The 13,326-nt window shown below is 50.1% G+C and overlaps 1 protein-coding gene across 4 annotated transcripts in view; it reads left to right on the top strand.

Moving 5' to 3' along the window:
- Nucleotides 1-13,076, top strand: part of LOC118211916 (protein CBFA2T2-like) — a 36,642-nt gene extending 23,566 nt beyond the window's left edge. For all 4 annotated transcript variants that reach the window (XM_035389498.1, XM_035389496.1, XM_035389495.1 and 1 more), the window contains exons 2-11: nucleotides 2,317-2,460; nucleotides 3,095-3,336; nucleotides 3,492-3,581; nucleotides 6,106-6,293; nucleotides 6,766-7,013; nucleotides 8,276-8,361; nucleotides 9,039-9,228; nucleotides 9,875-9,943; nucleotides 10,539-10,729; nucleotides 11,579-13,076. In XM_035389498.1, the coding sequence (XP_035245389.1) occupies nucleotides 2,343-2,460; nucleotides 3,095-3,336; nucleotides 3,492-3,581; nucleotides 6,106-6,293; nucleotides 6,766-7,013; nucleotides 8,276-8,361; nucleotides 9,039-9,228; nucleotides 9,875-9,943; nucleotides 10,539-10,729; nucleotides 11,579-11,863 (1,707 nt within the window). In that variant the 5' untranslated portion in view covers nucleotides 2,317-2,342 and the 3' untranslated portion in view covers nucleotides 11,864-13,076. The remainder of the gene's footprint in view (nucleotides 1-2,316; nucleotides 2,461-3,094; nucleotides 3,337-3,491; nucleotides 3,582-6,105; nucleotides 6,294-6,765; nucleotides 7,014-8,275; nucleotides 8,362-9,038; nucleotides 9,229-9,874; nucleotides 9,944-10,538; nucleotides 10,730-11,578) is intronic.
- Nucleotides 13,077-13,326: the final 250 nt, after the last annotated feature.

Raw genomic sequence — 13,326 nt, 5'->3', positions numbered from 1 at the left:
CGGGAGACAACAGGCAGGTGGGGGGGTGGGAGGGGTGGGTAAACGGGGGCTCAGGTGGAGAAGAGGGAGCTGTTGAGTTGCAGGTTGGTGGGGGGGGGGGAGGGGTGTTTGTGTGCCTGTGTGAATGTGCAGTAGATGTGTCCTATAGCCTGACAGCGTGTCCTCTGAGCTTCCACTAATGCTGAATCATGCTGAACGTAATCGCTTTTGGTTTGCAGCGATGATCTCGTTAACGGCCCCTTAATTCCTCTTAATTTTTTATAGTGGTGTTCTTGCTTAAAAAGTAAGCATGACTTTGGGGGGGGGGGGGGTGATGAAAATAAGTACTATGATTTGTCAGTGGAGTAAGAAAAATTTCTTTGTAGTGAAACGCTTGATAATAAAATTAACCTTAAAAATATAAAGCAAGACTTACTGTCTGAATATGGTAATAGTATATTTTTGAAGTGTGGAGATACATCAATGAAGGCTCATTCTTTAGTGTGTTGTGTGTCTTATGTCAGTAGATATTCATCACTGGTATATTACGAAATATAGGAAACATAAATTAGGGGAACTAATGGGATGAATGTAAGGCTTCTATTTAGAAGAACTTTCTGGCTTTTATAAATAGTTGAGTTCAGGACATTTTCTCACTTAAATTGCACAACCTTTTAACCTTTTTCCGTTTCATTTTTTGCTTTGTTCTGAATGTCTTCAGGCTGTTACATGGCCTGCTCATATTTGTTCACTTTGATTTCTTGATGAAAGGCATTTAAAAAGTGCATGCCAGAACTCTCATAAAATATCGACGATGTAGACCACCAGAGCAGTTTTAAGTTATGGGTTTCATTTTTTCCCCCGCATACAATACAAAACACAGAGGCAGAAATGACCAGTGGGGCAGTAAAAAAAAAAAAAAAAAAAAAAAAAGGGGGGGGGGAGGGGGTTGAACATGAAGTGTAATAACCTTTTATTTTTATTGGATTACAGCCATGCTAGAATTGTATTTATTTATTTATTTGCAGTGTTGTTCGATATTCAGTTTATTCTTATGCTTTTATCTTCGGATAAAGCCAGACTGCGGTCGCTCGCTAGGCTATACGCAAGGCTATGTGCGAGTATTGGATTAAACGTACACGGCGCTACGGCCAATCATTACTTTGTCAAACCAAATTACTCAAGAGAGCTTTGTATTAGCATCTGCTCCGGCAAGACAATGACACAGGACTCAAATTAGCCGGCCAGGGATATCTTTAAAGATGCATTACAAAGAGTTGTTCTGGTGTTTAGCAAAAGACGGGATATTGTGAGATATTTAAACTGTGAAATTCTTATCCCCTGTGAGGACCCGATCTGCAGCCCATTCAGTTTGATTGCCCGGCTTTTCCCCAATGCAGACAAATGGAGTCTTCATGGTCTTGGTTTCTCAAGAGCAATAGAATACCAGTTTGTTTTATCTCCCAGGATCTGGTGGCCTGCCCCGAGTCAGGGGCCACAATGAGAGTGCGCATTTAACTCTCAATAGCTCTCGGGGCTCTCGTTAGTAAGCATGAAATAGCAGATCTCCCGGCCCGGAGTGCTCAGTGACAGGGCATTCTTCTCTTCACAATGGCCCCCTTCTTCAGCGCCTCCGCTATAGATCTCAGTGCGCTTCGAGGCGTGACATCTGGCTAATTCGGGGAACAAGGTTGGCCTTCTCCCGGCGTTTTTTTTTTTTTTTTTTTTTTGTGTGTGCGCGGCGGAGATCGCGCGGGGTCCTCCTTCCCGAATGACCGGCGGGGTCCGGGGGGAAAACCCCGTCCGGCTCGGGCTCGGAACACACGGGCGGCTCGCGGTCGGGCCCGATCGCCCCCACGACTCCCCCCCCAGCCCCCCCTCTGGATGAATGCGTTTCAGTGGTGTAGATAAAGTGTAGCTGTTTGAGTCATTCTTCTGGGTCTTACTAGAAGCAAGTCTATAGTAATTGAGTGTTTTTCTTCCCACCGAGAAGTTTTATTTGTGTATATTTTTCCCTCGCTCGCTTATTGGGGGCTCAGGTCTGGTTCTGCCCAATTTTCCTTGCTGTTTCCTCTGTTGAAGTGTCTTTGTGACAGTGTTTTGTAAAAAGTACTATGCAGGTACTATACTGAAATCAGTAGGATTGACCAAAAGCCACCAATGGGTGGATTCCGCTCAGCACCCTAGCACACTTCTGATAATACCCTGAATGGCATTCAGTGCCACGCATGCACCTCAGGAGTGGTGTGTACGTCTGGCTGGGCGCGGCTGTGGCGAATCGGTGACTGACCCCCCCCCCCCCCCCCCCCCCCCCCCCCCCCCCCGCCTCTCTTTCAGACAGCGGAGCGAAGACGACCCCTGCCATGCCCGGTTCTCCTGTGGATGTGAAAGCTCACGCCAGGTCCGTTCCCTCCGCCATGCCGCCCCTGCCGTCCGTCAACCCCAGCGGCCCACGCCCGGCCTCCTTCTCCTCCACCTCGCGTGAGTACCCCTGCCCCGCCGTCGCCGCCGCCGCCTGGTCCAGTCGAGGCCTGCCCTGCTCCCCAAGGACGCAGGCTTGTCCAATCAAGCCTAACGACTCCCCCGAGACAGCAGAGCTGAATGAATGAATGTACTATTGCATTTATACAGCACTTTTACGAACACTCAAAGTGCTTTACGGTGATGAGTGGGAACTCACCTCACCCACCACCAATGTGTAGCACCCGCCTGGGTGATTCATGGCAGCCATTTTGCGCCAGAATGCACACCACACATTAGCTAAGGGGGAGAAGGAAAGAGCATTTTTTAGCCAATGAAATCAGGGGATGATTAGGTGGCAAGTTTGAGAGAGCCAGGTTGGGAATTTTGCCAGCTCACCTCTTTATTGCTAGTTTGCATCAACATCAAGGCAGCTTATAAAGAAACTTTGGTAGCTCAGAAGTGTACATACTGTACATAAAGCTAGATATTTGCATAAGGTATTGGGATAGAATATATATAAGGTATTCAGGGATGTAATATGAGGGCTGTATTTAGTGTATTAATAGTATTTATAGGATGGTCATATGTATTTTGTTCCCTGAGGGAGGATTGGATATTTTCATCCCCCCGTCTTTCTGGCTTTTCTCCTTAGTGACCAACGGGATCAATCATTCCCCTCCTACCCTGAACGCGGTCCCCTCGCCCCCGCAGCGCTACAGCAACGGGCCTTCCTCCTCCTCCTCCTCCTCGCTGGCCAACCAGCAGCTCCCGGCGACCTGCGGGGCGCGCCAGCTCAGCAAGCTGAAGCGCTTCCTGACCACGCTGCAGCAGTTCGGCAACGACATCTCCCCCGAGATCGGCGAGAGCGTGCGCAGCCTGGTCCTGGCCCTGGTGGTGAGTGTCAGCAAGCCCTCCCCCACCCTCCGATTTGCCCTTTTGGCGGGAGAACCGTCCGCCACCTCTCCTTGACTTAGGCCCGGGCGGTTAACGGACTGGTTCGGTATGCCTGAACCGCAACCTGAGCGTCTCTGTGTGGTTGTCCCCCGCAGAACTCTACGGTCACCATTGAGGAGTTCCATGCCCGGCTTCAGGAGGCCACCAACTTCCCCCTGAGACCCTTCGTCATCCCTTTCCTAAAGGTGAGGTGCCCTCTGACTTTGGGAAACTCTCCCGCCACCTATCTGTCTATGAGCGAATAATTAGGGGCCGTCTGAGCGTACGTTTCAGTGTAGAACCCTGGCTGCGTGTGTGGCGACTGGCTGGTAGCCCTGCAGGTCAGCCTGTGATTGGCAGTGTCATCCCAGGGAATGAGGGAGGAGTGTCTCTCAGTGTGGTTGCCCTCACCATATCCTGCTGTAGCGCCCTCTTCTGGTCAGTCGGGTTCCTGCTGTTGGCCTGTGCGCAGTGTGCCCTGGATTGACTACATAGCTGTGCTGAGGGACTGCTTCAAAAAAAAGCGCCTCGCACCTATTTCTGAATTCGCTTAAGCCTTGTTCAGTCCAAATTATGGTGTTTAGTACTTAATCTGCAGCAAGCTGGTTTAACTTTATTCCTCTCAGAACAGGGGAAAGGAAACTATTGTGTTTAGTGAAGATTTAGTCATTACACACAACTGCTAAAGCAGTGGTAACTAACCCTGTTCCTGGAGATCTATCTTCCTGAGGGTTTTCACTCCAACCCTAACAAAGCACACCTCACTCAACAGCTTAGAGATCTTGTTGAGCTGCTTATTGGTAGAGTCAGGTGTGCCAAACTGAGGTTGAAATTAAAACCTACAGGACAGTAGATCTCCAGGAACAGAGTTGGTTACCACTGTGCTAAAGGAACAGACTGGAAAACTTGTCTGCAGACGCTGTATCCTACAAGGACCACGAGGAAGGTCCAGACATTCGTTTTCAGTGTTATGCATCATGGTGAAAACATTTACTACCTTTGCATAAGCACGTAGACGTTTTCCTTATTGCTTTTGTAAAAGGCAGTGCATGGTAATTATCTTCAGGTCGCACATTCAAGGGAATTATTATCTGCAGGAGAAAGGCGAAGAAAACCCTTTTGTTTCAGTGTGTTGCACCTAATTGCTTTTTTCCTCTGTTGTCTTTGTTGATGATAATGCTCATGTGAACGGTTAATAAAGGCGTGCATTTAACATTTCCTGAACAAATTGAAACATTACTGAGATTTTCATGCCTGCTGTCAAGTCTTAAATAACCTAGCCGTCTGTGGTGTCCAGTAGGAACTACATATCCCTGCCCCCCTTGCAAATTCCCCTTCACTTGGCTGTGACTATTGACATTTCAAACGGACTAATATTTAGGCAACCCCTATCGCTTTCTACGGTGCACTGTGCTTGGCCGTACCTTCGTTCTGTCTCTGTTATTTATGACAACACTCCACTACAACCGGTGAAATCAGAGTACCGACCAACCGCCCCCCTTCCCACAAATTAGCCTGAGAACTCAGGAGTGTGAAACATAACTGGAACACTTCCTGCCCACCCCCCAACCCTCTCCCCCCCCCATTTTTATGAGGCGAACGCGACATATGGGCTCCGCGCCGAATTAATGCCGGCATTCAGCTCCGAGGGCGCCTTAAATCTTGTTTCCGCCCGTGGAAGAGGGCCGAGATGACAGGCAACATATGCGCCGGGGCCCAAACCGGAGAACAAGGAAGTGGGGGTAATTACGCTCGCTGGTGCCTGGTGCCTGCTTCTCATTACGCCAGAGAGGGGGGGTGGAGGGGGTCTGCGTTCGCTCACCCTCCCTCCGGTGCGCGTGGCGGAACATCGCTGGGGCGTCCGTAACGCTCCTGAGACCGAGACTGAGGGGGTGGGGGGGGGGGGGGGGGGGGGCGAAAGGCTGATTCGAGGAGTTGGGCTCACGCTGTGAGGTCCATGCAGAAAAACCTCAGAAGAGAAGAAACCCGATTTATTCGTGCCACAGTTTCTGAAAGGCACGATGCATGCAGGAGAAGCCTTTGCAATGTCAACCAGTTGCAGTTTGTGTAGTTTAGCTCAATGCAGAATGTCTGCAAAGTACAGCAGCCCTCTATGCAAACAATTATATTTATTAGAGCAAGTTTGCTCTTGGTCTTGTGTTCAAAACAAGCGATGAAATTGACTCACCTACTACTGTTCTGCAGCTCCTGAAGAAGACTAGTCAAAATGCCTGTAGTTATTTTCCTACAGCTGCTTGGCTCTGGCAGTCCTTTTGAGTAGATTTGCATTGTCTGTTCTAAACTCAGCGAGTATGTGTAAGGCAATTTAATACACTATGAATTTATTATGCATATAACGTGGCTTACATCTTTTATTGCATTTATCCTGTCGGCAACAGCTCCTGTTCTGCTGCTCTTTTTTTCCCTGTCAGGCATTCACCGAATAAATTAAGTAAATAATTGATGTTTCACGAGAGAGACTCAAGTAAATAGACTGGGAAATGTAGTTTTGAGCGTGTCATTTGAACTGACCTCATCGAAAATTGATGGGAGACTGCTACAGCAGGAAAAAATATCCTGAGCTAATAATAATGCACTTACTGTGTGATAACTCCTGTCTGGCTGCTGCATTAAGTGGCGTTTGTTTGCTTGCTTGTGTGTGTGTTTGTGTGTGAGTGAGGTACTGTCATGGTCCCTCTAACGACTTCCTGTTCCGCCCCCCTCCTGCAGGCCAACCTGCCCCTCCTGCAGAGGGAGCTCCTGCACTGCGCCCGTGCCGCCAAGCAGACGCCGGCCCAGTACCTCTCCCAGCACGAGCACCTGCTGCTCAGCACCACGCTGGCGTCCCCGCCCGACTCCTCCGAGCTCCTCCTGGAGCCCAGCGACAGCGCCGGCGCCAAGAGGCACAGCCCCAACAGGTGAGCCCCGCCCCCTGCTGCCCCAGCCCCGCCCCCCTACAGTCACAGCCCGGCCCCTCACTGCCACAGGGCTCATTATTCTCAGAGATCAGTAGCCAACCCTGTTCCTGGAAATCTACCACCCTGTAGGTTTTCATTTCAACCCTAATTTGGCACACCTGACTCTACTAATTAGCAGCTCAATGAGCTCTCTAGCTGTTGAATGAGGTGTGCTTTGTTAGGGTTGGAGTGAACCTCCAGGATGGTAGATCACAAAGATGGCCCACGTGCATGTATCACACAACACTGGCAATTGATGCTGCTTGTATTCGCTTTAAAATAAATTATTTAAAAAAAAAAAAAAGTCTTATAATTTTATTTATTTCAAGGACACTGATAAAGGGAAAGCCCTCCAGTAAAATTGAGTACGTTGCCTAATGTATTTTTGTAGTGGGATTAATATGCCATTTTGTTTTTTGCCTTGCTTCAAAAGGGGCAAAGAGAACGGCTTTCATGAGCGCCTTCCTGGTCCTCTGGAGCCCCCCGCCAAGCGCATATGCACCATCAGCCCCGCCCCCCGCCACAGCCCGGCCCACCCGCTCCCCCTGAGCAGCCAGCTGCACCCCACGCCCCCGCCCCTGCAGCACTACGCCCTGGAAGACATCGCCGTGCCCCACCTGTACCGCGACCCCCAGCGAATCCTGGAGCTCCGGGACCTCAAAGACAGGCCCCGTCTCCCAGGTAACCCTCAGCCAATCAGGAGACTGATTAAAAGCACAATATTTAAATGTGGTCTTTTTGTCATCAGCAATCACTACGACAAAGCATGCATCAGCTTAGCGTGGGGGTGTGTCGGAACCTGGACTGTAATCTATATTTTCACATTCTTGCATCTGATAATAGCTGGCTTCTTGAATTGAGTAGGTCAACTGAAACCAATTTTTCCTTGATGAATAAGGAATAAGAAAAGAAACTGAGTAGCGGGTTTCTTTTTCTGATTTTCCATTTTGTTCATCTCACAAATGTCTTCTACTTATTACAAACCCCCCAAAAAAATCTGCTCATGGCCACAATTTTACAGAAACAGTCATGGTTGAAAATAATGTGCAGTTCACGTCTTCAAAAGCAGTGCGAGAAAAACTCTATGGTTTTGCTGTACTGTGGGCCGGATAGCCTCCCAGGGTTGCTTTGTGAGCTTTGCGAGAAGCTTTGAGGAAAAGCAGTGTAGCCGCGGTGACCGAGCGGGCCGGCGGGGGAGGGGCGGTTCCAAGCGCGGTTCGTCCAGCGTGGTCTGGGCTGCTCGGAGGCGACCGGCGAGGCGCAGCCAGAGCGGCTCCCCTCCGGAATGCCGCCGAAGCGGCGAGTTCCAGACGGGGCCCGAGCGCCGCGTAACTGGCGGCAGCGGGGCGGGAGCAGAGGAGTGTGGGGGAGGAGGGGGGGCGCGCGCTGACAGCTGATTCCCAGATGTTGGCCCTTGAGCTCGTCGAGCAGCGCGGAGGACGTCTGGTTTTCATCAGGAGGCTCTCCCTCCGGAGCGGGGCCTGGCGGATACGCGCCGCGGCGGCGTCGGCACGGGGAGGCCGATCGGCTCCCCCCCCCCCAACAACATTAAACCGGTTTAAACCCCACTTCTCCGCGGCACGAGGCCACCGCGCCGGGGGAAAACAAAAAAGCGCCAAGTATCCGCCGTAGGGGAGAAGCGCCAGGGCGCACATTCTCTGGGAAGGCGCCTACGAAAACGTCTCTCCGCTACACTTCAGGGTTTAACTGCTAACGCTACCATGCGCTTCAAATATGAATGTCGGTTTTTGACCAGATTTCTTGCGTTATTAAACTGGCTGCCTCTCAGGGGCTGACTCTGCGGTCGTAAAGAACGGTCGTCTTCGCAGCGCCGCTCTCAAAGCGCTCAGGAGGAAGTTGAACAGCGGTCGCTATTTCAGCGCGACTCAACGGGGACGGTCGCCGCTCGCTCGGCCCTTAACGCACGACGTCTTTCTGATCAGGCACCAACGGGGGCTACGGCGAGGACCCGGTGGACCACCGACTGACCGAAAGGGAGTGGGCTGACGAATGGCGTCATCTGGACCACGTAAGAACTGCTCTGATGTCCAGCAGGCTGGACATGGGAGGGGGACGCGCAGCCAAGCTTACTCCTTTCAAGACCTTCTCATGTTATTTTATGACGTCACTCACATCCATAAATAGAAAAAGGGAAAAAATATACAATGCAATAATTTCCTATATTAATGGTCATTTTGCAGCACAGTGCTATTTATAATGGTCTCAGCAATCCAATAGGATAACTTTTGTAATAATACCAGGGTGCTTGATAGGTGGTGATGAGAAAATATAGCTTATAAATCATGTTGAGAACGCAATAGTACACTCCTAAATGAATAATATCCTGCATATGATTGTCACGCCAAAACATAAAAAATGGCAGCATATTTGTTTCCACTTCTGTTTCATTTTGTGTTTACTGCTGCGTAGTAGTACAAGTATTTTCTTTTTAAATTTTGTAAACCTACTACATATTTCAGACATAGAGTACATGGGTAACACAGGAAATGAATTCCCATAGTTTGAATTATATTGGTCTGAATCACAGACCTCCACTGCTTGAACAGTACTGTCGTACGCACACCCCTGTAACATCACACAGACAGTGAGTCAGTGAGCGTTACCTTGAGGCAGGATGAGTCGAGATGTCACGGACATCCTTGTCCGCGCGCATCTTGACGGCTCTCTCTTCGCCGCGCTCGCCAGGTGCTGAACTGCATCGTGGACATGGTGGAGAAGACCCGGCGCTCCATCAACGTGCTCCGCCGCTGCCAGGAGTCCGACAGGGAGGAGCTCAACTACTGGAGGAGGCGCTCCAGCGAGGAGGAGACCAGGAAGAGCGGCCCGCCCTTCTCCAAGAGCCACAGCCCCCGCACGGGGGAGAACGGGAATCCCGGTGAGTCCTTTCAGCCACACTCAGATCCCCATGAGCTAGCTATTGCGTAGCTCGTACTTTAGCTTATCAAAGACACTGAGGCTAATGCAGGACTCTGTGCTGTTAACTGGCGGTTAGCAAGTTAAATGGTGGACTTCTATTCATATCCCAATTGTAACTATAGTAACAAAATGAATGTGAAGTGTCACAAATAATTATGTTGTGGAAAATGGTCATTCCACTAGGAACACACGAAAAGGGCTTCATTAGTGCTTTTGAAGCATTAAGAAATGTCAAACTGGCATCTGCAGCAGACTCCAAATCTCAGTCACCAAAAAGTAAATGGAAATCATTTTCCTGGGCCATCGCTGCCCTCTAGTGGCCTGGCTGGTAAATGAGACCAGCGCGCCGGTGCGGACGTACCCTGGCGCGCGTGAGCCCGGTCCAGATCGGGACAGAAGGCGAGAGCGCTGTTCTCTTAAGGACCAGCCCCGGCTCCCACAGATCGGAGCCATCTGCGAGTGGGGGCCGTCCAAAACGGGCGGGCGGGTGGGGTGAGAGTTGGTCTTGGCTAACGCGGGGCCCTCCGCTAGCCGGCCAATCGCGCGGCCCCTCGGAGAGTCCGAAGCGCGCTCCCTGACGCCGGCTCCCTCCTCTCTGCCCACAGACGCCCAGAGAGACCTCGCCCCGCGGCCCGGCTCCGGCTACGTTCCGGATGAGATCTGGAGAAAAGCCGGTAAGGACCAGGGCGGCCCGGCGCGCCTGTCCAGGCTCATCCCTCCCTCCACGGCTCTGAGCCATCTGCCTCCTCCTCCTCCTCCTCCTCCTCTTCCTCCTCTTCTCTCCCTGGTCCCAGTGCTGTGGGAGGAATTTGGAGAAAGAGAGCAGTAATGAGATGCCTCTTTTCTTTGGCCTCCCCAACATGTGTTGTCCTTTTTCTGAACTCCAGTCCTCTCAAGTTTAGGGTCTCCAAGCTGTCACCTTCAATAAGTGTGTGTCAGGTCTGGACTCAATAAACATTTGTTCTTGACTTCAGCTTACAAACAAAAACAATGCTTTGTTTAGTCTTGCCCCACAAAAAAGTCTCATGTATTTGCAAGTTAAAGACAATGTCGAGTGAATCAAGGCCTTGGTATTGATTTGTTAATTGTTGATATTACTGAGCATTACATGGACTGTACATGAACCGTAGCTACACAGCTTTTCTGAGGCTAAGTTGCTGTGTGAGCCGAGCTTCTACGAGGGGGAAGGGTGGTTGGCGGGCGCGTTACAGGGACGCGGGGTCAGGGGGGTCGGACCCAGGCTCTAACCACCATTTTCGTCTCCTCCAGAGGAGGCGGTGAACGAGGTGAAGCGGCAGGCCATGGACGAGGTTCAGAAGGCGGTGGCCGAGGCGGAGCAGAAGGCCTTCGAGATGATCGCGGCCGAGAGGGCCAAGATGGAGAAGACCCTTGCCGAGGCCAAGAGGAAGGCCACCGAGGATGCCATCCAGGTCATCAACGAGCAGGAGGACTCCAGCGAGGTGAGCGCCGCGTAGAAACGCGCGTTTATTCCTTTGAATTTTATATCTGACGTTACCAAAGTTGGTAAACAGGGACGTTGTTTAAAATGAAAAATAAAAAAATTAACTGTAGCCTAAAGCCATCACTCACACTTCAGGACAAAGTGCACTGCTGGTAGACTGAATATGTAGCTTAGTGTGCCAAAGACCTGGGGAGATTGTTTTTGGAAAAGAGCACCAGTGAATGACTGAGTTGGTTCTCAGTCAAATCTGTCGGGACGTGTCCAACTGGAAACCAGCAGTTGGGCTGCGAGTTTGGATCAGGAGCGTCCAGGCTAATCAGAGGAGGGTGCTGTTGTGGGTGCAGAGTTTTGTTCTGACATGCCCGATTCTACTAATCAACCAATCATGGTCTTGGATCGAGAGCTTAATTAGCTGAATCAGGTGTTTTTTTTCTCTCGCAGTAGCCAGCACCCACATCTTCTCACTCTTCTCAGATGTCCTCCTAAAACCTGGCAGTTTATTTTTGTCCCCTGTAGGAAACGAGAGTCTCTGTGTCTTAGTATCAAGCACCATATTTTCTACATTGTGGAAACAACTACACTACAACGGATACTCAATAAAAATAAAATGAATAATATTTTAGAAAATATTTTCACTGCAACATGTTTCTGTCATCCAGAACACTTGTATTGTGTCAAAGAAATGTAAATACTTTTTTTCTGCCGGGTCTCAGGAGGATAAGTGTAGACGTTGTGTCTGCTGCAGTGAGTTGTTATGACTGTGTCCCTGATGCAGTAAGTTTAAGTGTTTACTCGGTAAGTCGTGGAGAGAACCTTAACGCAAATGGCTTCCGTTTGACCCCCCCAGTGCTGCTGGAACTGCGGACGCAAGGCCAGCGAGACGTGCAGCGGCTGCAACGCGGCGCGCTACTGCGGCTCCTTCTGCCAGCACAAGGACTGGGAGCGCCACCACCTCATCTGCAGCCCGGGCCTCCAGGCCCAGCCCAAGCCCCTCTCTGCCATTGCCGCCCGAGGCCTGGGCAAGACCCTGGAGGGTACCCCGGCGACCGCCCCCGGCGTCGACAAGGCGGCCCGCGCCTCCAGGTCGCCCACGCCCGCCCCCGCCCCATCCACAGAGGCCAACGGGCACTGAGGTTTCCTGCGGGAGCCGCGAGGGGCGCGACTGGCTGGAGCGAGCGGAGCGGAGGACGTTTGAGCGGTGTGGCCACGTCCGTTGGCGGTGGACGTGCACGGTGCTTGGGGTGGGGGCTTTAGGTAGGAGGGACTTGGAGGTGGTTCATTTCATGTAAACGAGCAAAGCGGCCCGTTCCTTTTCGAGACCGAGAGACTCAAAGACTTACCGTACCCACCGGTGGACAAACAGGACTTTTCCCTAAAGGGGCCACCATTTTGTCTCCCCTCCCGGTACCATAGAAAACCAGCTGAGACTGCTGGTAGAGCAAATGGCAGGCCAATAATCAAATCAAGGTTTGTTCGATTAGCATTTCTGAAACTTCTGTATGAACGTTTATCCCTGGTGCTGACAGTTACAGTTCAAGACGGATTTGGCTCAGAATGTAGGTCCCAGTACTAATTGCATATACCCTCCAGTTTTTAATCATCATCTTGTGTATATAGTGCTGAGAGAAGAGTAAATTTGATGCTGGCCTTGTATTCGTAACCATTCTTTGACCACGCATCAAGCAACTGAATTCTGTAGTCGTTTCTTAAGATAATGTGTGTTTGGCTGTTGTTCATATTATACGCTCACAATTTTCTTCGGTTACACCCCTTTCCTTGGTTCAGTGTTCAGGTTCTGTCCGTAGGGAAGGCCTAAAGTTTGTGCTGTTTCACTGGGTGCAGACATTTTAACGCTTCTCTGTTTGGGAGAGCGATACTGAAAGCGTTCAGGAATGCTGAGACGTTGTGTATAACACCAAAGCTTTCTGTCGGTAAGTGTCTATTTCTACACATTGCCATACAGCAAAGAACTGTCTATCAGTTTCACATGATGTCCTCCTGTGTTTTCTACCCTGTGAGATCTTACATTGAGTACTTGCCACCTAACCTATTTGCTTGGACTTGTTTGACATCTGGGTTAGCCGTACTAGTGGGACACCGGATGTGGAAATTCACATGGATGAAACCCAGGAATGTACGATATGTTTCCCACACGCACACAATATTTAATTAACGCAAAGCACAAAGGACAGCATACACAAAGCTACAGGACTGAAGCTACAGTTTCAACGTACAGCATCTTCACTTTCTCTTTTTGTACATCACACAATGCTTAAAATCTCAGGAGTATATTGTACATTGGTTTATTTGTTTATGTCATCATTAAATACAAATTGAAAAATGCACGGATCGTCTCCTTGCTTCACGTTCATAATTTTTTTTTAAATTGTCTGAACATTTAAACATAGGAAGGTGTCATACAAAGATTTTCATAAATAAAATTTTAATTAATAAATAATTTTATCCATAGTACAGCGTGTTTTTAGCAATGCCATAAACTGGTCTGTGGTCCAGCGAGAGCATCAGACCATGACATCCCCAACTGCCACGGGGACAAGCTCTCAGGTGAGATTGTGAAACAAAGCAAACTACGCA

The sequence above is a fragment of the Anguilla anguilla genome, chromosome 13 (assembly GCF_013347855.1).
Source record: "Anguilla anguilla isolate fAngAng1 chromosome 13, fAngAng1.pri, whole genome shotgun sequence".
NCBI lineage: Eukaryota > Metazoa > Chordata > Actinopteri > Anguilliformes > Anguillidae > Anguilla > Anguilla anguilla.
The sequence above is the reverse complement of the archived record's forward strand: the minus strand, read 5'-3'. Positions and strand labels throughout refer to the sequence as shown.